Here is a 27,977-nt window from a genome sequence, read left to right on the forward strand (position 1 = left end):
GGCAGCAGGACCAAATACTTTTGTCCATTTAGTGTAAAGATCAGTGCTGTAAATAGAACTAAACTAACATAGTAACTCAACATCTTTCTGCAGATACGGAAAATGAATATGGGATGAGTCTCGTGGAAAGCGAGGATGATGAAGATCCTTACAACCACGCAGACTCGTTTTCAGGCACACAGAAGAACGACATGGAGATGAAGTTAATGTAGCTGCTAAAGCTCAGAAGATTCTGTCTATTCACACTGTTAATTGACCCTCCTGATGTTTATTAGTGATTATTTGAAAACCCCTTAAATCATTGTGATTATTGTAACCTGGCTGAATGGGTGGGACTAAACTGCCAAAGGCTGAATAGGCAGGGCTAATTGGTTGCAGGCTGAATACTACAATACTGTTAGTTGCTGTAGGCTGAATGGGTGGGGCTAAACTGCTACCTTGCTGTAGGCTGAATGGGCAGAACTACAATACTGTTAGCTGAATGAGACTAAACTGCTGGAGGCTGAATGGGTGGGGCTAAACTGCTAAACTGCTGTAGGCTGAATGGGTGGGGCTAAACTGCTGTAAGCTGAATGGGTGGGGCAAAACTTCTACCTTGCTGTAGGCTGAATGGGTGGGGCTAAACTGCTAAGCTGCTGGAGGCTGTTAGCTAAATGAAGCTAAACCACTGGCGGCTGAAATTCATGTTAAAAAATGTTTATTAAAAAATTAAAATAAAAAACGAATTCCACCTCATAATCAAACTGTTAACCCAATAAAATCAACTGTTGCTTTAAGACAAATTAAAAGGAATGAAGCTTGTGTGTAATGCTGCAACATTGCGTTCATGCCGTTCGGATGAAGACAGGACACAGTAGAACTACCAGGACATTTATTACAGACAGATTGGTACATCAGGTGTGTGTTAAATAACAAACAGCATGAGTTGCTTCACTGTGCAGCTTTCCAGTCTCAGTCTCCAGTTTCTAGAGAGGGAACACACATTTCCACTCCCCAGAATAAACCCTAAAAGCACATGGTCAAGGGTTCCTGGTCCTTTTAAACGTCCAATGGCCCCAACAAGCACTGAAGATCATCAGAAAAGGAAGAGAACTTGTGATAAATGTTAAAAGAGATGACATGAAACTCAGAAAGGTCCGAACGTCCTTCTGTGTTCACCCTAAAAGCACTAAACAAGCCCAAAGCAGGCAAAAACACTAAAGATCCTTTCATTTGTATCAAATTCACACATCCTTAACCCAACAGACAGCCAATCAGGGACATGCCTGATGCCTTTTCGAAAATAGCTTTACACTGGACAAGCCTTTTTAAGGACGTCTAGAGTATATACGCCTTGTGGCTCATATGTTACACAGAGGCCTGGCCCACACTACAGGATCTCTGTCTGTCATTTTATAAAATTAGCTTTATACAGGTTTTACTGTTTGGGGTGAGGGGGGGGTGTTTCTTCTCATACCAAACTATGAGGTCCAAACCATAGTGTGAACCGAACCATGAATTTTGTACTATTACACCACTAATTCACCCCCAGTCTTTTACGAATGACTCGAGCACAAGCTTCCAGAGCATGTATATGGACAGTTAACCCCACCCCCCCTCCTCCTCCCCCAGCAACAGTCTTGAATATTGAAGATGTTTAATATCTGGACAGTGTGTGTGTGTGTGTGTGTATAATGTCAGGGAATTACTACTGCAGTTACTGCAGGACAGCACTAATCTACTAAACATACAGAACAAGAGCCCTTACAGTATGTACCTTACTATAGTACTCCAGGATACTCGGGGAAGAAGGTTGTTTAACACCAGCCCAAAGCTGGGATATATGTTGAGACCTCATCATCAGTCTGAAAACTGGCTTGATTATCCTGCAGTGTGGACCTCAGGCGTGTCTCGGCTGATGATGGGGACAACTGCCTACACTGATTTACCTTTAAGATAAGATTCAGGCTGCCTGAAACAGAACAATAATCACGTTACATTCTGTTCACTTCTTAAGAAATGGAAATCTCCCGGCAGCCAGACTCACTTCCTTTAAAGGACCCATATCCTGCTGTAGTTTTTGGCAACTTTTGACAGTTGTGTGGTTTTATGTAGAAAACCAATGGTTTCCAATTCATTTTCCTCCTGTTACTTTATCCAAGCACATGACCTGCTCATGTTGGGTCCTCTCTATTTGTATGTACTATCGTTTTTCTTGTTGTCTGTGAGCCTCTTTGGGGTCTCGAAAAGTGCTATATAAGATTAAAGCCTTATTATTAACTGCGCTTTCAATTTTCAATTCCATTCAGAAAGCAGCCCAGGCTGAAACAATCCTTACCACGCCAGTATAAGAGTGGGCGGGGCTCTAAACTGTGGTAGGCTGAGTAGTTGGAGATTTGTAAACAAGGTTAATTCAAAGCGGATTGATTTTACAGCCCCACAGATGAGCTGGGGAGCGAGCAGTAGGTGTTAAAACTTTAGGAATGTTTACACACGACACAAAACACTTTTATTTCCCTTAAAAAAGAAAGAATTTTCTTGATATGGGCCATTTAAATTACATTTTTACATTTTCCATAAAATTACTTATTAATTAATTCATTATTTAAGTGTTTGGCAACTACATTTTTTAATTACTTCGCATATATACCGTAAATAAACTGGTTTACATAGACAAAATATTCACACCCATTCTGACAAGCAGGAGCTCTGTGATGTCACAGGAAGTTAAACACACAGCGCTTAAGGGAATGCTGATTCTAATGTTCATTTAAGGTGCTTTTTTTCCCCCCATAAGTACAAGATTTAATGACTTTATTTATCAAAATATAACTATTTTGAGTCAATTGGCTGTTTTGGAATGACCACAAGATCTTCACTACAAGCAGTTCCACACTTTTCAACATCAAAACTGAAGCAAAGTACAGATTTCATGATTGCCACGGTTTGCTTTCATACAGTAAATCACAGCATACGACTGAGTCCAGTCCCGAACGCTTCCCACTCCCGAGGCTCAGCGCTGCGGCCTGGTTCTATGCCACGCTTCTATCCGGAATGGACCATTCAAAGCATGGTACAGTACTCGTCATTCAACATACAGTTACAGCTTGACCCACGGCATGTCAAAGCAATGGGGAAATATAGGAATGCTTCTCCATAACATTACATACTTCTTGCAGCACATTATTGAGACCCTCTTTAATATGGAATCAGTACAACGAGCATGATGAGCTTAATTACTGGTCAGCTAATGTCACACAGGCTGACCTCGAAGTGCATTTCTTCACAAAACTAAAGCATAAGTAAAGAAAAATGTCTTAAACATTCCTCAACTAAAGATCATGCAGAGTTCACCAAAACACCATCATCATCTCCTCTTCCTCAATTGGCTTTCCAGACACTCCACCCTGCCGACTCTATTGCACGTTACATCCCTCTGTTCTTTCTCTCACAACAGAAACCCCAAAGCTAAAGCTACTGTTTCAGGCGGTCACACTAAAGCACTTTTAAATCACTCCTAAAAAATCGGACACGGATCTTTGAGCGATGCCATAGAAGAATGGGGATTCTCACAGGGAAGGAAATCACTGCATGCATGACTGAGATGGGAGTGGCTACTCGATTTGCATGATGTCGACATGACGATGACCAGTCTAATAACACACACTTACAGTAAAAATGAAATTTTAGTTCGTTTTTTTTTTATTATAATTAGCCACGACATGTATTTAGAATCGTATGCAGGCTATATAGGCTACGCAGTGACTACCTTGCCACTGGAGAGCCCTTTAAATGGTCTTCTAGATTGGACTGAAGGTTGCCAGAGTTGAGCGACCCAAGGTATCTGTGCCATGCACCACAAAACTCAATGCATCCTCAAGCTCCTCTGTACTGGAGGGGGAAAATAAATAAATAAATAAATATGAAGGATATGATGGAATATTCACCCACATTTTGATTCTCACATGAATAATAATATAACCACATAACCTGAGGTTATTTTTACGGCTTGCTTTTACAGAAGGTAAACGGCCCGGAATCTTCCCTGACCGGGGGAAAACGGTCGACGTGGTGCTGCAGTCGGACGGGACTAAAAAAAAAAAAAATCACTAAGGAACTTTACCAATAATGACATCACCTCACCTCCCCATGCAACACTGCTCCCATCCCAATAGGGCAGGGCTGCTCAATCCTGGTCCTGGAGATCTACCACCCTGCAGAGTTTAACGAATCTAACACACCTGGTCCAGGTAATGAAGGCCTTCAGGAGCAGCTGAACATTAGAATCAGCTGTGTGGGATCTGAACTCTTCAGGGTGGTAGAGCTCCAGGACCAGGATTGAGCAGCCCTGCCATAGGGCTTTAAACTGGTAAAGAACTTTTACAGCAAATGACAGAAGGTTCTTCAGACCTTTTAAAGGCTCACACGTCTCACACATCTCTTAACTGAACCAAAAGGTGTTCTTCTATGGCACCGCTCAACGTCCGCTCCATCACCGCCTTTCTTTATGAGAGAGTAGAAATCTTTTTGAAAAATGGTGATTCAAATGTGTGAATCAGCTGCACAATAATAACAAGATCACACTAACCAAAAGTTGTCCCTCCGTTCACTCAGCTTTGATTAGTTTTTTGTTTTTTAAAGTGGAATGATCAACAAAATATTATTTTGGGATGGAACAGATTGAATTTTGATCCAATTTCAGGCATCAATAACTGACCAATGGTCCACTACCTCCAAATGTAGCTGATCAGCCAACATATGTTTAGTGTTTAAACCTATTTTTATTATTATTATTATTTATTTAACTTATTTATTTTAGCACTGGAGCTACATACTCTACAAATCACTAGGCGGCAGTTTGCCAGACAGGGATTAATCACAACACTAATTAGCAATAAAATGTTTGATTTTCCATTGAAAGTAAAATACAACCCATGACTACATGACTAAGCTTAATACATACGCCTAGAAAAATGAACCAAAAGACAACGGTCACCCAAATCTTTTTCATAAATACACACTCGCACAAGCTTCTCGCAACCCTTATCTATAAAAGATGTTTGATCAGAGGATTTCTGAGTGTGTTAAATAAAGAATTTAATTTCGAGTATCTTCAAATGATCAGATTAAAGGCAGATACAGATTAATGACTGAGGATTCTTCTTTTGCTCTGCCAGGATTGAGAAGAATGACCAAATCATGAATCCCTGAATATCTCAGCTATATTCCTTCATATCATTTTATATTTGCATATATATTATTATTTTATGACTATTTGCAAGAAAGCTGATTTATTAAAGTATGCACCTAGCTAATTTTCCCACTCAAAAAGATTGTTGTGGATCTCCATAGAACTTATATCCACCACCTTCCAAAGAAGAGGATCTGCATCTGTGGTTGAAAACATCCACCCAAACGTCCATACATCTGCTCTGACCATTTTGTGGAGGGAAAACCAACACAAGAACTGGCTCAGTTATGAAGCGAACACCTCTATGCTTCAGAAGTGTGTGTGTGTGTGTGTGTGTATTACAAAAAAACATTTGGGGGACTACTGATTATAGTGTTTGAGTGTTGAAGCAAAATCTGGACCCCGAACATGTCTCGGCTGATCAACTACACATGAGATGAGCGGGAAAACTGGAAAATCAGATCTTCCACCAAACTGCTCCGTTAAGTGTTTAGGAGGGATGAGTGTTTCTACTGGTTTTCACTCCAGCAGGGTCCCACGCCCTTAACTGCTAAACTACGGCCCTTATATAAACGAGATGAATATGAACGCCCTCCGACAATGAGCTCGGACGAACACGAGTGTTCAGGTAACTACAGACCCCTCACCTGCACCCTTAACGCAGCTCACAGAGACACTCTGGATCACGGTCAATAACAAACGCACACAGATGGAGAGACGGCGAGAACGAGGCGTACGGACGCTAACTCCTCTACGGTGGTGTCAGTAGCGGGTGGAGTACCAGTCGTTGTCTTGCATGTGCACCAGTTCGTTGACCACGTCCAGAAGGTTCCGGCCGTGTTTCTGCAGCAAGCGCTGGTTCAGCGCCCGGTCACCGAAGCCCATCTCCACCAGGACGGCCATCATGGCGTCCTGAGTGGCAGCTTCCTCAGGAAGCTACAGAAAGTTTAAAGAGATAATTATTACATGGGCCCTCACTACTGATCCAATCCATCAGTCCAGCGCTTCCATTCAAACCCTGCTCCAAACACACCTGATCCAGCTGATCAGCTCATTAACACCCTTCCTGAGCTGAAGGTGGTGTGTTCGAGCAGGAACCCACTACAATGGGCAGGACAAGAGGTTCTCCAGGACCAGAATTGGGAACCACTGAACTAAAGTACTGATTAGACAACTAATCAAGTCATAAATAAATAAATAAATAAATAACTATAGACCCATAGTTAAGAATAGGGATATTTGCTATGTAGTTGCTAGGGATATCTGATATTGCTAGTTGCTATGTAGTTGCTAGGTATATTTGATATTGCTAGTTGCCATGTAGTTGCTAGGTATATCTGATGTTGCTAGTTGCTATGTAGTTGCTAGGTATATCTGATGTTGCTAGTTGCTATGTAGTTGCTAGGGATATCTGATGTTGCTAGTTGCTATGTAGTTGCTAGGGATATCTGATGTTGCTAGTTGCTATGTAGTTGCTAGGTATATCTGATGTTGCTAGTTGCTATGTAGTTGCTAGGTATATCTAATATTGCTCGTTGCTATGTAGTTGCTAGGTATATCTAATATTGCTAGTTGCTATGTAGTTGCTAGGTATATTTGATATTGCTAGTTGCTATGTAGTTGCTAGGTATATTTGATATTGCTAGTTGCTATGTAGTTGCTAGGGATATCGGATATTGCTAGTTGCTATATACATATCTGATATTGCTAGTTGCTATGTAGTTGCTAGGTATATTTGATATTGCTAGTTGCTATGTAGTTGCTAGGGATATCTGATATTGCTAGTTGCAATATATGATATTGCTAGTTGCAATATATGATATTGCTAGTTGCTAAGTGTATCTGATATTGCTAGGTGCTGGGTAGCTGTTGGGTATATCTGATATTGCTAGGTGCTGGGTAGCTGTTGGGTATATCTGATATTGCTAGGTGCTGGGTAGCTGTTGGGTATATCTGATATTGCTAGGTGCTGGGTAGCTGTTGGGTATATCTGATATTGCTAGGTGCTGGGTAGCTGTTGGGTATATCTGATATTGATAGGTGCTGGGTAGCTGTTGGGTATATCTGATATTGCTATTGGTCCCAATCAAGTTTTTTTTTTTTTTTTTTTTTTTTTACCCCTAATCCAAACAAAGTCTCTTAATGCTGACTATTGGCTGATCAATCTTTTATCGTTATTATAAATAATCCACAACGGTATAAATTTTGTACCAGTTTCTAAAGTCAGACTAAATTCTAATCTGATTTACCAAACTGTTGGGTTTTTTTTTGGCAGCGCCGACAAAAACGCTAGAAAATAGAGCAACATTTACTGAAAGAGTGACGAGTTCAGCTCCTCCTCTTCTGACAGATTAACTAACTCACTCTTTACCTGCTGATCTGCAGCCGCCTGCTGTCCCGGCGCCACGTTTACAGCGAGGCTCTGAGCCAACTCTAACGTAAAGTTTTCCTCTACCCAGAACTTTCCGTTCCACCTTAAATAATGCAGCAGTTTCGCTCTGCTGCTGAAATGTACACACTGTAACTGCTGCGCTATTTAAGGTGGAATGGAGAGTTAGCGTTAGAACCAGCTTTAGCTTTTGTTTTGGCTGCTAACTGGTAACAGCACCGCTTTTGCCCACTGAAATAATGCTACAGGTGAACTCCAGAGAATATCTCAGGGTAGTTTGCAGCAGATGAGGATCATGTCTGTTAATGGCAACTAGGGGCTAAAGCTAAAGCAGATCTTAAAAGCAGATACCAGATCCACTAAAAATGCCTTTATCACCCCCCCCCCAACCCAGAGATTGGGACATCCCTAGTTAGAAACCTTGCAGATTCCATAATAATAATAGTAGTAGTGGTAAGCAGTCACATGTACACATGCATTACCATCACACAAATCACCAGCTAAGCATCGCTAAGTGAATCCAGGGATACTGGAGTGTAACTGGGTAACTGTTATGTCCCCATTAGATTTATTTAGTACCACTGTTCAGAGTGGAGGGACCGTCAAATGTAAACGGCTGAATTTCTCTGTGCTCACCTGTTCAGGGCCGGGCTGCCCGGTAAACAGTGCTTTATAGGCAGATGCTGCCACAGAGAGAGCACCTTTCACCAAACCTCCAGTTATACTGTTGGCTCTGAGAGGAGAGTACAGACGAGAGAGAGAGAGAGAGAGAGAGAGAGAGAGAGAGAGAGAGAGAGAGAGAGAGAGAGAGAGAGAGAGAACACATCAGCCGTTATTGCGTTATTAAGCAGTGCAGAACATCTGACGACTGAGCCCCACATTTACATTCCAATAAAGCTTATTGATCACACGCCTCTGAAGTCTGACTTTCTGCAGCTTTACAGAACTTCTAGACAACGACTCCTCATATTTTCCTCCATGAAGCTCATGTTAATGCTCAGTAGAGCACAGAGACGCTCCTTTAATAGAGCTGATATTACTGAAATGCTTCATTTTCACTGGGCAGATCTGCAGCTGAAACAGGAGCCTAGTGCAGCCCAACATTTTTAACATCAACATTTTAATAGATCATTCTCCTCATTATGACTTTTAGAGAAATGGGGTTTTGGGGAGGGGGGGGGTAGTGCACTATAGACCCCTGTGGCGCGGCCTAAGCTTTCAGCCTTTGTTTTCCTTCCATTACTTTTACTTTTCTACTTGAAGTCGTTCTGAAACCAGTACTTTTACACTTTTACTGGATAAAAAGCTTCAGTTGATACTTCAGCTTCTATAGAAGTCTTTTAAAGCCTCGTATCTCCACTCACTTCTACCTGAGGAATGAATGTCTATACTTCACACCTTTGCAAACAGTTTAAGCCTTTCCTTTTTTATTACTACTTAATAATGTAAACTAAATCCTTATTAATATATACTACATTCTAGAAGTGCTATCAGGCCTTTTATTAATTAATAATGAATAATTAATATATACTCCACACACATTAATATACAATAGAACCTTTAAGTAATCTTACTTGAGCTCCTGTATCTCAGAGTCAGCTGGGCAAGAGCTGCCAGGGTCTGATGGACTGGATGCAGAATCTACAACACAGAGCAGTACAGACATTTAAACATGTGTTTAGGTGTTTCTGATAAAGTGGCCAGTCAGCAAAAGCACAAGGTAGGGGTTTCTAATAAAGTGGCCAGTCAGCGAAAGCACAAGGTAGGGGTTTCTAATAAAGTGGTCAGTAAGTGGAAGCACAAGGTGGGTGTTTAATAAAGTGGCCAGTCAGCAAAAGCACAAGGTAGGGGTTTCTAATAAAGTGGCCAGTCAGCGAAAGCACAAGGTAGGGGTTTCTAATAAAGTGGTCAGTAAGTGGAAGCACAAGGTGGGTGTTTAATAAAGTGGCCAGTGAGGGGAAATAAAAGCAGGTAATAAAGTGGAAGATAGGTGTAAATGTACACAGATCTCTGTACCATGATTTTCCTGCTCCCCTTTTTCTTTGCTCCCAGGCTGCTGTGGCTCGTCTGACTGTTCTTCGGTCTCTAAGCTGCAGTAGAAGCAAACGCGCAAAACACATGACAATGTAAAATCTCATATACTCCTAATAAAAACTAGCATAATCTGTGCATAAAGCAAAAACTCATGTTGATTAATAACATGATTAAATAATGAGTCCTTTTCAGTTGGGAATAATTCTAAAAGCAAGGACAAAAGAACTCCAGCAGGCTCCTTATTGTGCAGTAACTAAAGACAGAACTAAGGCTGTAAGGTTTCAGCTGTTGACAACAATAATTTTAGAATAAGAAAATACTTTGCAGTCCGTATCATATGAGCCTTTTAAAGGACATTTTATTAGCAAACACAGCAATGGAAATGGTTTCTATTATAAACAGTTTCTATTGTTTCTTTTAAAAATTGTCTTATAAATGTTCATATGATCCAGACTCTCATTTTTGCAGACTGTAATACACTACAGGAAGCGTAGGGGGCGCTCTATAATGCTCAACAATGTTCATATGATCCACACGCTCATTCTGACAGACTGTAATACACTACAGGAAGCGTAGGGGGCGCTCTATAATGCTCTATAATGTTCATATGATCCACACGCTCATTCTGACAGACTGTAATACACTACAGGAAGCGTAGGGGGCGCTCTATAATGCTCTATAATGTTCATATGATCCACACGCTCATTCTGACAGACTGTAATACACTACAGCAACCACAGGGGGTGATGTGTAATAGCGTATGTACTGATTCATTATATGAATGGCAGTTTGGCGCAGTGGTTTGAGCCTACCTGGACTTGCCAGAGGGTCTGGGGGCCGCTACGATCACTGGAGTGAGGGGGACAGAGTCCAGAGTCTGTGAGGCACACAGCATGTCGTTGGCATCGGCGCTAACGCATGCACTGCTGGGCGATTGAATCTCTGTGTCCAGCTGATCCACTCCATCAGGGTCGTCACCGGGCTGGGACAGAGCAGAGCTGTACATTGACTCCCCCAGTGGCCGGCTTGTGTCAAAGCAGTCCGGCAGAATGATGATGTAATCCTCTGAGGAGGCAGAGGACGTCCTGCTGCGAGTCTCTTTCCCTCCTTCTAGAGCTGCACGACATTCATTTGTCAACTGTTATTCAGGTATTTATTTTACAACACACCAACATTGCAGAAGCCTGCATTATGCAAATGAGCCTCAAACCAATTACAAGGTCTTTAAGGTGTGCTGTAAGCATCCTGACCAATCACAGCTCCAGCTGAGCTGATCAACATTTATGCAACTCAATGTTGCAATGTGTTGCAATCTTGACATACATTCACTGAGCACTTTATTAGGAACACTAACTATCCTAATACTGGGTAGGACCTCCGATTGCCCCCCAAAGCAGCCGCAATTCTTGGTATCATGGACTGCACTAGATGTTCTACTCACTTCAGATCTGGTGAAGAACACTGAGCTCACTGTTCTGGAAGCAGCCGCTGATGCAGCAATACTCAAATAGTCAGTGCCCTTCATAACTTTCCCACACCATTACACCACTTTTTACACCACCCCCACCAGCCAGGACTGTTCACACCAGGCAGGTTGGGCCCATGGATTCATGCAGTTGGAGCCAAATTCTGACCCTCCTATCTGTAGTGTTCCTCAGCAGAATTCCAGACTCCTCAGACTAGGCTACGTCTCTCCAGTCCTCAGCTGTGCAGTGTGGGTGAGCCTGTGCTGAGCCTCTGCAGCCTCAGCTTTCTGTTCTTGGCTGATAGAAGTAGAACCCAATGTGGTCTTCTGCTGCTGTAGCTCTGTATCCTCCCCAAGGTTGGAAGTGCTGTTCATTCGGAGATGCTGTTCTGCTCTCCACAGCTGTACAGAGTGGTTATCTGGGTCACTGTAGCCTTTCTGTCAGCTCTAACCAGTGTGACCATCCTCTGCTGACCCCTTCCTTATCAACAAAGCGTTTCCCTCAACTGCTCACCGGATGGGTTTTCTTTATTTCATCCTTCATCCTCCCCTGATGTACTCGAATAGTTGATGTGAACAGTATCTGCTGGGAAATATGCGCTGCATTGTTGCCACACGATTCGCTGATCAGATTAGGTGTATAGGTGTTCCTAATAAAGTGCTTGGTGAGTGTATAAAATAGAGCACATCGTACTCAAGAGATATATAAGTGCTTGTTGTGGCGCAACAGATAACACCACGTGGAAGACTGGGGTTCGATTCCCAGTCTGGGTGACTGGGTGCTGTGCTACACCAATAAGAGTCCTTGGGCAAGACTCCTAACACTACACTGGCTCACCTCTGTAAAACCAGTAACCTTGTCGGGATAAGAGCGTCAGCTAAATGCCATAATTCTAAATATATATGTACATATAATGTGATCTACCGTCATGTTTTGTTTTCTCCTCACTGTCTTCCTCTTTATTCTTCTTGCTCTCAGACACCTCCTCCTCCTCCTCGAACCGCTCACCACTGACGGGATCCACCAAGATTTGCTCAATGTCAGACTCGTTTCCTTCATCTAAAACACGAAAGCAGTAAAATTATTCTCCCAGAAACCTCGAGATCCTTCAAATCTTCAAAAAATTCAACACCAAACAACCAATCAGCTGTTTAAAATAATAAATATAATAAATAATAAAATACAAGTTAGCAGACAAATAAAAAACTCAAACACATCACTATTTATCTTAAAACTGGTTATGTTATACAGACGTCTATCAATATTTTATATAGTAAAATAAACATCATCATCATCAATCATCGAGACACCAAAAGGTATTTTATTAGATTGTAGATTTAGATTATATGTAATATAAACTGTGAAATTAGAGTGTAAAGCTGCTTATCTGCTCAGTAAAACACTGATATCAGAATAAACACTAATAATATCACTCCTACAGAGAGTGGTGAAGGTTCTCCATCACTGTGTTCATCATTAGAACATCTCCAAAGTTCTCCTCATGGAGTCTAGTGTTATTTAGAGTTCTCCTCAGATCAACACCTGGTTTGGTGGTAAATCAGGGCTTAATGATGGTAAATCAGGTGAACTGCTGCTGCTGCTGCTGCTGCTGATGGAGTTGAACACATCCTCCACGCTGTGCTGGCTGGACTGGGGGGCGTCCAGGAGAAACCTGGAGGAACCGAGCTCTGTTCTTCAGACTAGCTCACCGACAAGATCTCACTACTTTCTTTCTTCAGAATGAGAAGCTCTTGTTTCTCCTTTTTACTGGATTCATGTTCAGCTGCTTTATCTGTTCTGATGAGATCTGGAGCTTCTGCAGGAAAAACTCACTCATGATAATGGAATTAGGGGCCCAAAAGGTCTGCACAGTGCTGAATAAGGAAACTTCCGTAAGCTCTACCTTGAGATTTGACCTACATTTAACTTCATTCTGGATTTTTGGACTGTCAGTGTTACCTGCAGTAAGCTGCTCTGTAGGAACTGCTAGAAGTGGAGTAGGATCAGGAACAGCCTCGGTGTCTGCGTGGAGTGGAGCTGGGGCCGGAGCTGGAGCTGGAGCTGGGATTGGGGCTGGAGCTGGGATTGGGGCTGGAGCTGGAGCTGGGATTCCTCCGGTCTCTTCTCTAAGTGGCTCCGAGACAGGGCCATCACCCGGGCTGTTCTCGGCTGAAACGTTCTCAGCTTTCCTCTCGCAAAGAGACACCGAGCCTTGGGGAGCTGGACGCAGCACTAGAGGAAGACAACAGGGCAATGTGGCATCGTTAATGACGTACTACTCCGGGTCTTTCTTTTCTGGGTGTAGGACAGGTCAGTGCTTCTAGAACATATGGATTATAAAAGGACAGGTTGAGACCAATTACAACAGTGCTTGCAACACCAAACAGCATAAACTAGATGGAAGCTTTCAGTGGACCACGGACTGTGACTGAAATGGATGTCCAAATCGTAAAGTGGAATTGGAGCACGGTATTGAGGACACTACAATCTCCCAAAATGCACTGGTAATATCTAGTAAACAGTGTTAGCTCTATGCATGAGCTTAATGTGGAACAGAATGCATTGCTAGTCTGGTACTAAGCAACAGACAGGGTCTCTTATACTTAGGAGCACTGCCAAGTGTGGAGTGATGGCTAGCTTCAGCAGCAGGTCTGAGAGAGCTGAGCAGCTACTAGGTGCAGCCGAGAGCCATGGCACTGCCTGTTTCCACCTCCCCGAGTCTTGAGTTCTGAGTTATGGACAGAAATTGCAGTGTTTGTGCATCGTTCTGTCTCTCCTAAGAGCCTCCTGCTCTATAACACAGCTGTATTTAGTGATGAGGGGAGAAAGTGCTGTAAAATGCTTGGTGCTGCTGCACAGCTAAGAGCTCCTATAGTTCATTACTGTAAAGGTTCTGTTGGTAGCTGAAGAATCCACAATTTATAGTTCTCTTTAGAAAAATTCTTACAAAAGGTCATACAATAAAATTTTATATATGGATAACATTTATTACACTTAACAATTTTAGTTTTTTTAGTTTTCTTGTTTTTGGTAATATTCAGCTCATTTAGTTGTACTCATCTGAACCAATGCAATTATATCAATATACATCAGGCGTCATCTGAGAACTGCTGCTAAACTGGTACAAATGACTCTGGAATTAATAACAGGTGGCTCATAATAATGATTTAAGAGCATTTTTGCATTTTCAAACATCTCTGACAAATATGACTAGATATCTACACCAAGAGAAAATGCTGCTTGCTGAAAGCTCTAGAATTCAAGGATTTAAGGAGACTTTATTGTCATTCGCATCGCATGTGGTACACAGGGTCCCAGTTACACCCACAAAGAAATTATTGAATAAATAAAGTAATAATAATAATAATTCATGGTGTTCTCAGGAATAAGTTAATGGTGATTTCTGTCGCATAACTGTCAACGTTACAAAAGCTGAAGCTGTGCAGCCTCTAGTCTGAGATTCCTTAACGTACCTTTAGTCGGGCATCTTCCGTGAAGGACACTGGGGTCCAAAACCTCTCCCAGTGTGAGAGAGCGGATCACTGACTCGCTCACAAACTGATGCCCAATGACGTTCTCTTCTCCTTTCTCCTGGGCTGGAACTCCTCCTAACTCCGGGCCCTGGGTAACTTCTGAGGAGACACACAGTAAGGAGGTAAAATGCTTGGTGCTGCTGCACAGCTAAGAGCTTCATTACCATAAAAGGTCTGTTGGCAGCTGAAGAATCCACAATTTATAGTTCTCTATAGAAAAATTTTAACAAAATGATTATATTTTATTAATATAATATTAATATAATTTTATATATTTATTTTTTAGTTTTCTTGTTTCTGGTAATAATTCAGCTCTTTTAGTTTTACTCATCTGAACCAATGCAATTATATCAATATAAGTCAGGCGTCATCAGATTTAATTACTTATTATTAATAACAGGTGGCTCATAATAATTACTTAGACAAATATGCCTAGATATCTACACCAATCAGTCCTAACATTAGCACCACCCATCTATTATTGAGTAGATCCCCTAACTCAGTGCACTTCACAAGACCTTGGAAGGTGTCCTGTGACACCAAGGCTAACATTAGCAGCTGAAATAAGTCCTGTAAGTCCTGTAAGTTCTGAGGTGGGGTTTCCATGAGCATCAATAAGCTTTGGGCTACCATGACCCTGTCGCTGGTTCACTGGTTGTCCTTCCTTGGAGCACTTTTGGTAGGTACTGACCACTGCATAGCAGGAACACCCCACAAGACCTGATGCCTGATGAGATGTTCTGGAGATGTTCTGACCCAGTCTGACTCGTCTAGAACATTACAGCTCGGTTCTTGTCAAAGTGTCTCAGAATCAGTTTCAACACCTTCATCACCTTCAATACATACAGTCATTGTTAGGGACCAAAAAAAACATGGATGTGGATGGATGGACAGGCAGACGGACAAATGGGTTTGTCCATTCATCATAAAATATATGTGAGATGTGAATTATTTTTTGCAGGACAGTAATGATATATTTGACAATCAACACAGTGTCATACCCAGAATGCTACTGACTGCTTGGACCTCAGCCTCCTCCTGGATCAGCCCCAGAGTTGTCTTTTCCTGAAGTCCATCATGAGGAAGGGGAGATATGCAAGGAGTAATATCTGGATACACAAACAAGAGGAAAGTGGAGAATACATCAATCAGGCTTTGGCTAGCTAATGTTTTTTGCATATATAGCTCAGAGTGGTCCAGTGGAGTGAGGAACTACCACTGAATCGAGGATCACTGGTCCGAATCTTCAAGCCTGAGAGAGCCCATTTAGCCTGGCTCTCTCCGAGTGGGTAGATCCACCCCCTCTCCCCAATTTAAATTGGGGAGGAATTTAAATGCCACTATGCTAAATGCTTAAATGCTATCTAAAGCAAAAATGGGTAAAAATGTAAGATTAAAAAACTAAAATTAATCTGAAAATTTAGTTCATAATAATATTTATATACTTATTAAGATAGGATTAGTATCACAGCAGAAAGGGATAGCAAGACACTCAGATGCAAAAACGTAGATAAATTACCACTATATATACAATATAAACAATAGAAGTAAAAAAAGCAATAATTATTTACAGATTATTTTCAGATAATTGCAAAATTATTGACTCTTGATTGCACGTGGGGGGGGTATTGCACTTAGCATTTTTACATTGAGGGATCTCTGTTCACTGAACATGTGTTTAAGTGTGTGTGTATGTGGTCCGCTGGGAGCAGTGCTGGTTGTGGAGTCTGATGGCAGCAGGAAGGAAGGACTGTGATACCCCTCCTTCACACACTTGAGGTGAAGCAGCCAGTCACTAAAGGAGCTGCCCAGTGCTGCCAGAGTCTCATGCATGGGGTGGGAGCTGTTCTCCAGCATGGATGCCAGCTTGGCTGTCATCCTTCTCCCACCACCTGCACTGGGTCTAAGAAGCACCCCAGGACAGAGCCGGCCGGCCCTCTTTATTTCTTATTGGCAGAGAGACTGTTCATCTACTTGCACTCACAACCAACAGTGCCACAGCACAAACGAAACACCCATCAAACTATTCACAGAGTATTCACGGAGTTAAAGACGGAAGCAATGCAGAAACACAGTCAGGAGGGTCACTGCTACACAAACATTATATAAACTGTGGTTAAACCTTCTTTCAAAGACACTGGAGCTCAACACGTCTGACGGACGTCAGAATGAAAAGGAAGCAAATAAAGGCCTGCAGAGGGCAACTGTAGAAAGATTCTAAGGCTTACCTGCTGGGGTGTTGTTTGGTACATTTTCCAGCTCCTGCACAATGTTAATGTCCAAAAGTTCAAATGACAGCAAGTCCTGCAGACAAAGAACAGATCAGAGAGATGCAGATATGACAGAATGCAGAATCCATGTCTTTTTTGTGGATGTAATGAACTCTCTAGTGGTCTTCATAACTAACATACATATACACACACATCATATATATATATATATATATATATATATATATTATACACACATACATATATATATATATATATATATATATATATATATATATATATATATATATATATATATATATATAGTTTATTTATTTATTTATTTATTTATATTATGTTTAATAAAATACGGCTGACTTGCAGGGACAAAAATGATTTGCTTTAACGGTACTCTATTTGTAATCACGTTAAATTGAGATTGTGTTAATACGTTATCACGTTATTTGTTTTAATTATATATATATATATATATATATATATATATAATTAAATATATATATATATATATATATATATATATATATATATATATATATTCACGTGTGTTTGGTTTGGTTCAATTGGTTTGATTCATGTTTACTCATTTGTGTTTATTCATTGGTCATGGTTACGTTCATATGTAGAGAACACACAACACAGTTCCTACACTGCTCCACAGCTCAATGCTGGGGGGCTTTATACCCCTCTAGCCCACACCTGCCATTAGGTGGCATGATGCCAACAGGCTCATGTTTACTATCTGCTCCAGAGTCCTATTCTATTGGCAATTCCTCTCTACAGGTACTAGACAAGCTGTGTACGTGTGCATTCATTAGAAGGGGTGTCCACAAACATTTGGACATATAGTGTATGACACCAAACCCAACTTGACGTGTTACCAGTTGGGGTTATACACACCTGCGCTGTAAGTAGGTCTACAGAGGGAATGTAGAACTCCTGGTCACAGTCTTGGTCCACTGTAATGAGCAGCTGTTCTCTGGAGGCAGCACGGCATTTCTCCTCCCTCTCCAGCGTCCGGGCTGATTTCTCCTGTAAACACAAGGATGTATAACTCTAAAAGCTTGTCTGTGGGACGTGGTATTGGACAGTTGTACAGTAAATGCTTACAGGCAAAACATGTGTAATACAGGCTTGGAAGTGGGTGATATTTATCATCAATGATGATAATTATTGAATTTTTTTTGATAACTGATACTGATAATTATTCTAGTCTATAATAAACTGACTTAGCATAAAATAATCAATATTAAAATACATAAGTAATTACTTTAACAACATTTTTTAAACAATTTTAGCAATGAAAACAAATATCTAACACATGCCAACTTGGTTAGCTTTTTCACTTGTGTGCTGTTCTAAGCACATGGCAAGATTTCTCTCACCCCATCTAAAAAGTAAAAGGCACAGAGTGCCACCTAGTGTACTGCAGAATGAAGTGCTCCAAGCCTTTACTGCAGAACAGAACAGTAAAATGAATATACTACAAATACCCCAAAAGAACACTACTCCACATACTCCACTGCGTCTACTTGCCTGAGGAGTGACGCAAGGGGAGACAAGTAGGCCATCAGCAGAGATGGCCGTGGGAGCGTGGGGGTCCACGACGATGCTGCACCAGACCCGTGGCCCGAACTGCTCCCCTCTGTGTGCCAGGCGCCAGTGGGAGGTGTAAGTGCCATCCAGTGTCGGAGCACAGAGCGCCACGCTGACCACGCCCACCTGACCCGGCTGCAGCGTGGGCACTGGGACCTCCCTCCACTGCTCACCCGAACCTACGGCCAGGTTACCCCACATAAACTTCAGCTGCAGGGGAACGGAGACAGGACAGCATTTTACATATTCAGTGATTATATTGTTTATATTATATTCTCTGATATTATTATATTAGTCTATAAATCAATACTTATCGTATATGACTTAATTATGTAGTTTATAACTCACTGGTTATTGTATGTTATACATTATGTGATTATTATATACCATTTACCTTATCATTTAATATAATATAGATTAATGCGTATTATGTTATACATTCTAATTATCATAGTTTATAACTTATTGTACAATATATACATTATGTACATGTATTATTATTATTATATAAACAGTAATTATACAGTTTACAGATTATTCAGTGATTATTTATAACTCAAAAGTTATTGTATGTTATACATTATGTGATTATTATACAGTTTAAAAAACAGTGATTATTATATACCATTTACCTTATCATTTAATAAGCTATAGATTCATGTGTATTGTATATTAAATATTCTAATCATCATAGTTTATAACTTATTGTACAATATATACATTATGCACATGTATTATTATTATATAAACAGTAATATATAACAGTGATTATTTATAACTCAAGGGTTATTGTATGTTATACATTATGTGATTATTATACAGTTTATGAGTCACAGAGCCACAGAGTGTGTTTACATGCACTCAAAAATCTGTTCATGCTTAAATGGCTGCAGTAATCTGATTATTCAAGTGGTCAAGTAAACAGCATACTCCAATTTCTTAGATTGGACTAAGATCTGGAAATTTGATTAGGAAATCCAAGAGCTGGATTTTAGTTCAGAAATCGGATTTCTCAGTGCATGCAGACTCTTAACTGGAGGCTTTTCGGAGGTCTCTGTCTGTGCATGGGTAAAAACAGACAGTGGATTAAAATATTCTTAAATATTAAAATATTATTAATAATAATAATAATAATAATAATATATAAGTCAGGGCATGAAGTTTGGGTTTTATATGACGTTTACGTGTTTATTGGCTGGTTGCTAAGCAGAACTCCGTTTTCTGCTGGACTCCTGGATGCAGAGCCAAATATTTCCTGTTCTCTGATTAATCAAGTGCATGTAAAAGTGCTGATCAAATTACTGACAAAATCTGATTTTCTGCAGTTATCGGATTATTATGAAGTGCATGTAAACATATATAAATAAACATAAATGATATGCTCAGACTATTGTAAACGATGACTCGATTATTTCTGTATATTAAAACTGCATTTAATTCTGACTATGCAAGGTGATTGGCTAAGAGCTTTCTTAGAAATGTGTCACTGTGACACTGTAATGAAACTGTAGTATAATGGGAATATCACTGGCTGTGATCGCACCACACCAGCGCCGATATCTCTCAGTGCAGCGCTGCCTATTGTGTTTTATTGAGAGATATTAGGTAGAGGTCTATTTTAGTCGATTCCGCTAAAGTCAGCCATGTGCAATCACTTTAAAAAAAGAACAGACTGTTTACTGAGAGGAAGGACACTGTTCTACATCTCAGCCGTTTTCCTGAAGCTAAAACGGATTTAATTTAATTCTCATATGAACATGTTCACGAGGACAAAAGATTAAAAGCATATTTCAAGACACACAACTAATTAAGTGTGTGTTCTTGTTTGGAGTGTGTGTGTGTGTGCAAATGAGTACTTTGGTCTCTGAGCTCCAGGACATTCTGCCACTGTTCTTCATTTTCCAGTACTTTATGAACTTGGTGCCTGGCCGCAGGCGAGATCCATCCGGCAAATTCTCGTCCAGCAGCAGAGCGGTCATAGCAGGAACAGCCAGAGGACACGGCCGCTTGGGACGCCTGTAGAGCCCCAAAAAATTACAGTTTACACAAAGATCTATTAAAAAATAACTTTTTAAAATTGAACATTTTCATTCACATTTTATTTTGTAAAGGAAGCTTCAAATTAACACTTTAAAAGACCCAGAGGAGTCTGAACAAGCCCTCAAAAATAAATAAATAATAATATAATATATATAAATATATATATATATATATATATATATATATATATATATATATATATATATATATATATAATAAAAGTTATTATATATATATATATATATATATATATAATTTGAAAATATTATAAGTATATATTATATTATAAAGTATATATTTTATATATTTTTATATATGTATATATTTTCTTTTTTTTTAATTATTATTTATTTATTTATTTTATCCCCTATAGGTGGGGAGTGTAATTAACTTTTAATCCACAGCTATAAATACAAATCACGCTTTGAGCGCCCCCTCATGGACGGCTGTACAATGTACATTTCTGGACAAGCCGAGAACTCCAGAAGCAGCATCTGAAGGTAAAGCAGCATGTGGGCCGAGGCGGCAAAGTTATACCACAGGATATTGATGATTATCTGATCATATATAAAGTGTGGGCGGGCGGTCCTGCATACTCTGGGCTGTTGGCTTGCGTTGCTCGTGGCTGCAGGAGAACTGGAGAGGAGCTGCCATCTCCAGCTGATCCCCACTGCAGCCCCCTCCGCTCCATCCTCAGCTGCTTCCTGATCTCCTTCACCTCAGCCTTCAGCTGACGCTTCTCCGCCTTCAAGCGCTGCTTCTCTGCCTTCCGGAAACTCCGGTCCCCCCGCCTGTAGAACCTAACCATGCAGATTGAAGTCTGTTTAAAACCATGGCTGTTTCACAGGTTATTTTACAGCATGTTTTACAGAATTTTTACTGACAGGGTAAATTCACTGAGGTCCTCTGGTAATAATTACATCACCCTACCTCCCCATGTACCCCTAACCCCATCCCAATAGGGCTTAAGGTTAACAAAGCCCTGAGAACAGCCAGCTCTGACACTGCATCCCCTCCTTCAGTGCAGACCACTGTAACAGCACACTCACACCAGTGATCTGAAGCAGGGTTCAGAAGAGAGCCGCAAGTTTTTCTACTCTTGGGTACGAGAGAAAGTGCTGACACTGTCAAACCGAACCGAATTAACGAAAACGATCAAATTAGGGAGGTGTCAATCACCCACGGTAGGCTCTTTTAGTTTATTCCAGCAATTCCACTAAAACCTGCTGAGAAGAGCATTTCCCAGCACTACCAGTCTGAAGTGTGCAGCTGTGTATGAAACTGATGGCAGTGAGAAACGGGAGCCCACCTGCTGTGATCAGGAGCTGGGGAGCCGTGTTCGGGGATGGAGAGTGGGGTTCTGGCCCTCACCAGGTTGTGGCTGGGGTCATGCGAGAAGCTACAAGGCTCACACAGGGTGCAGGATGTGCAGACACTGGGGGGAGGGGGGTGGAGGGGCGAGGACAAAACATGTCAAGTTAAACCTGTTATAAAAAAAATCACCACAGTTGATATTATGAGCAATTACACGTCCGAGGAAGGCTACTTCCATTCTGCTCAATTAATCTACGACTTAATCAATCAATTGATTAATTAATAAATCAATTAATCACATTTTATTCATCCACTAATCCAAGTTTGTTGCCTTCTCCTGTTCCTCTCCCTTTGCTGCCACCATTAGTTCAATTAAACAATACATTATACGCCCCCTATATGTCATATAGTGTACTGCAATCTGTTTGAACAGCCACATGCATCATATCCATGGAGGGGGTAGTCTTTGTTCCCCAACAGTGGATCCATCGATATGGAGTACAGCCGTTCGAGGAAGAAGAGGAGAATGCTGTGGGAGGCCATAAAACTATCCAACACCTTAAGAAGAGGACCAGCGTCTGCGGCTGAAGGCGCTAATTGCAAAACATCCACCCAAACCTTTGTGGAGTAAAAAAAAAACACCACCACCAGAACATCCTTACCCAGAGAAATGGCTCGGTTATGCAGCTCAGGTGAAGCAGACGAGTCGGGTGTTAGAGAGGCTCATAGCTAAATTAGCTATGTGCATTTTTTTTCTTAATTATTTATTTATTTATGTATTTATTTATTTTAATTATTAATTTTTTCCCCCTCTCTTTTTTTTTTTTTTTTTTAGATCCGTCCTGTTAAAGCAACATTATGTGAGAATCAGTATTTTTGCTCCTTGGCTCCCCCTATAGGTGGGGTAATTTACTTTTAATCCACAGCTATAAACACAAATAATGCTTTGATCGCCCCCTCCTGGACAGCTGTACATGTACATTTCTGGGCAAGCCGAGAACTCCAGAAGCAGCATGTGGGCCGAGGCGGCAGAGTAATACCACAGGATATTGATGATTATCTGATCATATATAAAGTGTGGGTGGGCGGTTCTGCATACTCTGGGCTGTTGGCTTGCGTTGCTCGTGGCTGCAGCAGAACTGGAGAGGAGCTGCCATCTCCAGCTGATCCCCACTGCAGCCCCCTTTTTGGAGGACCTTTACATTTATAAATTCCCAATAATTGTATTTTGGCTCAAATATCTACATGCAATTAATATAACTGATAATAAAGAGCATTTGAATAACCCAATTAATTATAATTATTATAATAATGTCTATGCAAATGCCAGCATTACAAGTATAGATGTAACTACAATGACAGTCTATTATAATACTATATTATAATAATATAATGATGAATAATAATAACATTAGCTTTTAGGCTAACGTCTTTCCTGAAATACCCGACACGTCCGCTTCATCTGAGCCTCATAACCGAGCTTTCTCTTCGCGGAACGGTAAGAGCAGACGTATGGACGTTTGGGTAGATGTTTTTCATGTAGCACCTTCAACCACAGACGATTCTTCTCTGGACGTGGTGCTCCACAACACTCTGATCTGAAAAGCTCGGCTCAAAATCAGTGTTTCTCAACCCTGGTTCTGGAGGGAGTTGAGAAACACTGCTCTAAATAAGGGTAAATAGCTCGATTTTAATGTCAGGGTAGCAGAGCTGGACACTTTGTGGTCCTTTATGGCCAGCGTCCACAGCAGTAGCCTAGGACTGCATTCAGTTTTAATACAAAATGACCACGAGGCATTAAAACACAGTGACCAGAGATGTTAACACAGAGGCAAAAGAAACAAACTCTTGAAAGTGGGCGTGGCAGAATAAGGTGGATAAGGTTACAGTCGTATGCAAAAGTTTTGGCACCCCTGGTCAAGTTAGTGTTTATTTTGTTAAAATATGGGGGAAACTATTTCAGTTTTTAATATTTGTTCACATATTGAACTGTAAATATTGTTGCCACCCTAAACTACTCTAAACATACATCACAAGCTGAAGCGATTCAAGCCCAGGTCCATCCGTGTGGTGCTGCCTCACCTGCACTGGTACCCTCCGCCTGCGGTCTGTCCACGGCAGCTGCTGCAGGCCGGCGCGGAGCTGGGGGCTCCAGGCAGCGTGGAGGACGACACCTCGGGTACCTGGGCCTCTGCTCCAACAGGCTTATGGATACAGCACTGACCTGAGAACTCTCTGCAGATCTTCTCCACTGCTTCTCGAACCACCTGGTCCTTAAACTGAAGGTAATACCAAGAGATACACAGATTCAGCTAAATCAGATCAGTAGTACTCAATCACTCATCACCCACACTGTTCAAATGTTTGTGGACACCACTTCTATTGAACGCATTCAGCTACTTTGCTGACAAAGATGTGCAAATGCACACACAGCTTGACTAGACCCTGTAGAGAGGAATGGCCAATAGAATAGGACTTTTTGGAGCAAACAGTAAACATGAACCTAATGCCAGGCGTGGGCTAGTAGAGGGGTATAAAGCCCCCCAGCATTGAGCTGTGGAGCATGTAATACTCTTAGATGGTATGAGCTGAGGAGTTGAGGGTAACATCCTGACCTCACTAACACTCTTGTTGCTGAATGCAATCAAATCCTCACAGCACTGCCCCTTCTCCAAACTCTAGTTGAAAGTCTTCTTCCATGTACAGTAAAGACAGTTACTCCAACAAAAGCAGGATAAACCCTTTTTAACATCCCTGATTTTAAAAGAAACGATGAATGAGCAGGTGTCCCAATACTTTTGTCCATTAACTTAACTGACCATTTACTACCACTAAGATGACCACAATTGTGTGCAAATCATTATATAAATCTACCTTTTCCATGTAAGACGTAAACCAGGCTGGAGGCGTCTTATCCTCCACTTTTCCCCCCTTAAGCTCATTGAGGGTCACCTTAAAAACAACAACACAGAAATTAAATGCTGAAGTTTGGTCATCACAAGTCTGGGTCTTCTTCAGGCATGCATGCTCGTTCATAATGGACGCTTTACTGATAGTAGCGGCAGCAGCAGGTCCTGAGCCAGACCACATGGAAATATCAGTGTCTGCTATCTGTGTTATGGAAACAGTAGATCAGGAATTCTTACTAAGCCCTCCTCAGGGACAGCAGCTTGGACCTTTCGGCTCACCACCTGGGCCAGAGCCGGGCAGTGCTGCGGAGGGCGGAAGCCTTTTTTGGCTTCTGGGATGGTGCCCGGCTTCACCTGCGCCAAACTCAGGCCTGGTCCCGGCCCAGGCACTCTGCCTGTGGTCCCCCGAGTTTCATACACATTCATCTGCAGCCTGTTCCCCTGTCTGGCTGCACTCTGTGGGGAAAACACAAGAACCAGTGAGCGCTAAGGACGGATCAGGGGTGTAAATATCCAACAAAGCCAACAAAGATGTGAATTATTAATTATTTAGGAAAATATTTAATATTTCATAAAACTCAATTTGATTATTATATTAGGAATCGTTTACACAGCACTACATCCATTTTATTTTGGGTCAAATATCTACATACAATTATTATAACTGATAATAAAGAGTATTTGAATAACCTAATTAATTATAATTATTATAATAATGTCTACGCAATTGAATGCCAGCATTGCAAGTATAGATGTAACTACAAAGACAGTCTATTATAATACTTTATTAGAATAATACAATATATATTATAATAATATAATGATGCAATTAATTGTGATTATAATTCATTATAATGCTCAGATTATAACTGCACATGCAACTGATTAATTGAGTAACTGAGTAATTAATACTGCTCATAATACACTAATATAGGTTCAACTGAAGTCGACAACCGTCCAATGGAGATGCAGTTAATTATAACTGACGATATACCAGTGCCACATCTATATCTATCTATATATGCAACTCAGTCTGATCATTGATTTTTTAATACATCAATTAAAATGCAGCTGCATTTGATTATAACTAATCTCAATCTAGATCCAATTAAATCTGATTAGAATTTATTAGAACACACACACACACACAGACACAGACACAGACACAGGGACACAACTGAGAAAGAATACATCCATTTAGAAGTCACTAAATTAACTGTATATATTATATTTTATTATATTACTAATAATAAGTCTGCAGTTTAAAAAAGTCAAAGGAATAGTCCATTTATTTTTATTTTTTTATTTTAATCAATTATGATTTAAAAATATTAAAATGTAAACAGACTCCTTTAAAGTTGGTTTGGTGTACAATACTATATAAAATACTAAAAACAACTGAATTTAGACTGAGACCAGCTGAGATTATGTTTTATAACGAGACCAAACCCAATCAGAACAAAAATTTATTATTATTATTATTATTATTATTATTATTATTACCTTCAGGGCCTCTTCATACTCCACTGAAAAGTAAAAGAATGAATTAGTGACTTGGTCATTAGATTAGTCATTAAACTGCACAGAGCTATAGAATAGCCGTCAGTTCATCCTTTTAAACAGTCCTCCACATACAGACGTGCAGTACTCACACTGGCTGTTGATTGAGACCTGGAAGAGAAGGGAAAAGAAAATGAAAGTGAGAGATCAGACAGTCACAGGACGAGAACGTCACATCAGCGTCTGATTCACGGTTATGATGTTTCCCTAAACAGTCTCCTTACAGCCGAATTCCTTCCGGCACACTCACCTCCTCGTTCTCCTCGTCAAAGTACGTCAGCTGTAGACTGCATAAGCCGAATGACCTCTTCACCTGCAGGAAGAGAGGAGCAGGAAAATTCTCTTAGACTAGCATGACGCTGCAAACTGCTCAACATGCCCTGGTTTACTGTCTGAATGTTCTTCCTTGTTAGAGCCACACCCGACTCCTTCTCTCAGCCAAGCCCAAAATACCTCCGTTAAAGCAGAGCCTTAACCTCACAGTTCTGATGCTTCACGGTTTTCTTGGGTCTGTAAAGGTTCAACTGGGTTTAGGCAATTGTCTCTCTGTCTGTCTGTCTGTCTGTCTGTGTCTGTCTGTCTGTCTGTCTGTCTGACACACATATACACATATACATACACATACATACATACACGCACATATACATACATACAGACATACATAACAGGCAATATACGGCCTGCCTGTCTGTCTATTTATCTATCTATCCACACACACACACACACACACACACACACACACACATATATATATACACATATATACACACACACACACACACACACACATACATATATACATACACACACACATATATACATTTATATATATATATATATATATATAGTGCTGACTAAGCCTATGATATTTTATATTTTATAATATATTTGATACTTTTCGTATTACATCTATAATAAAACATGCATCTAAACCTTGCATTCACTTTACCAGTGATGGAGATGTTCCATAACATCCATAAAAAAAAACATAACAATTAAATGAGCAGTAAGTAAAAGGAAATAAGTCAAAGGAATAGTCCATCTATTTTTTATTTTATTTTAATTACATTATGATTTAAAACGATTTTAAAAGATTAAACTTTAAACAGACTCATTTAAAGTGGGTTTGGTATGAAATGCTTTGTTCTAAAGAAACTTTCTTCACAGTGGAGGAGAAGGGAAGCAGACGTCTGAAGCTCTAATAAAAGCTCCTCACAGAAAGTTCTTCACCTAATGGTGATGAAGACGCTGCCTGATGCCTGAGACATGGTTCTACCAGAGTTCTGAGAAGAGTTCGGCTCTAGAACCTGCTTTTAGAACCAGATCATTAAAATGGTGGAGGGATACATGCTGCAGGGTGTAGTGCAGCTACAGAAAGTAGTCCCTAAAGAAAACTGCATTAGTTCAGATTCTCCACTATTTTACCACCATCATCATCATCATCATCCATATAAAACTCAGAAGACTCGTGTAGCTGCACTGGTGGGTTTGGATAGGTAATAAATTATGGGCTGTATCTGTGTTGTAGTCATGGCGACCGACACCTGCTTTTATTCACCACCACTGTACAGAGATCAGAGTGGGTCAGTTTCTCTACAGTGAAGCTCAGTTTCACACCATCCAGCACCAATGATTGTTAAGTTCAGGTTAAGGTCTGTCTGTGAATTCATGCCAACTACTGGTTTAGGTCATTCAGGAAGCACCAACTCAGCTCTGTAACTGTTACACAGCCGCTCTC

General features: G+C 40.7%; 2 protein-coding genes across 2 annotated transcripts in view; one reads left to right on the plus strand and one right to left on the minus strand.

Moving 5' to 3' along the window:
- Nucleotides 1-2,226, plus strand: part of LOC140574034 (scavenger receptor cysteine-rich domain-containing protein DMBT1-like) — a 38,661-nt gene extending 36,435 nt beyond the window's left edge. The window contains exon 31 of the mRNA XM_072693723.1: nucleotides 94-2,226. Within this exon, the coding sequence (XP_072549824.1) occupies nucleotides 94-212 (119 nt within the window). The 3' untranslated portion in view covers nucleotides 213-2,226. The remainder of the gene's footprint in view (nucleotides 1-93) is intronic.
- The window catches only part of nbr1b (NBR1 autophagy cargo receptor b), a 29,162-nt gene continuing 2,042 nt past the window's right edge, over nucleotides 858-27,977 (minus strand). Inside the window, exons 2-22 of the mRNA XM_072693729.1 lie at nucleotides 26,490-26,552; nucleotides 26,332-26,350; nucleotides 26,183-26,205; nucleotides 24,917-25,135; nucleotides 24,645-24,722; nucleotides 23,853-24,049; nucleotides 21,766-21,891; nucleotides 21,053-21,256; nucleotides 20,273-20,432; nucleotides 18,357-18,626; nucleotides 17,721-17,852; nucleotides 16,821-16,896; nucleotides 15,594-15,701; nucleotides 14,533-14,691; nucleotides 13,019-13,291; nucleotides 11,984-12,118; nucleotides 10,406-10,709; nucleotides 9,576-9,649; nucleotides 9,134-9,200; nucleotides 8,196-8,292; nucleotides 858-6,106 (exon numbers count right to left, since the gene is read on the minus strand). Coding sequence (XP_072549830.1) covers nucleotides 5,933-6,106; nucleotides 8,196-8,292; nucleotides 9,134-9,200; nucleotides 9,576-9,649; nucleotides 10,406-10,709; nucleotides 11,984-12,118; nucleotides 13,019-13,291; nucleotides 14,533-14,691; nucleotides 15,594-15,701; nucleotides 16,821-16,896; nucleotides 17,721-17,852; nucleotides 18,357-18,626; nucleotides 20,273-20,432; nucleotides 21,053-21,256; nucleotides 21,766-21,891; nucleotides 23,853-24,049; nucleotides 24,645-24,722; nucleotides 24,917-25,135; nucleotides 26,183-26,205; nucleotides 26,332-26,350; nucleotides 26,490-26,552 — 2,958 coding nt within the window. The 3' untranslated portion in view covers nucleotides 858-5,932. The remainder of the gene's footprint in view (nucleotides 6,107-8,195; nucleotides 8,293-9,133; nucleotides 9,201-9,575; nucleotides 9,650-10,405; nucleotides 10,710-11,983; nucleotides 12,119-13,018; nucleotides 13,292-14,532; nucleotides 14,692-15,593; nucleotides 15,702-16,820; nucleotides 16,897-17,720; nucleotides 17,853-18,356; nucleotides 18,627-20,272; nucleotides 20,433-21,052; nucleotides 21,257-21,765; nucleotides 21,892-23,852; nucleotides 24,050-24,644; nucleotides 24,723-24,916; nucleotides 25,136-26,182; nucleotides 26,206-26,331; nucleotides 26,351-26,489; nucleotides 26,553-27,977) is intronic.

Source organism: Salminus brasiliensis, chromosome 12, assembly GCF_030463535.1.
Source record: "Salminus brasiliensis chromosome 12, fSalBra1.hap2, whole genome shotgun sequence".
In the NCBI taxonomy this organism is placed as follows: domain Eukaryota; kingdom Metazoa; phylum Chordata; class Actinopteri; order Characiformes; family Bryconidae; genus Salminus; species Salminus brasiliensis.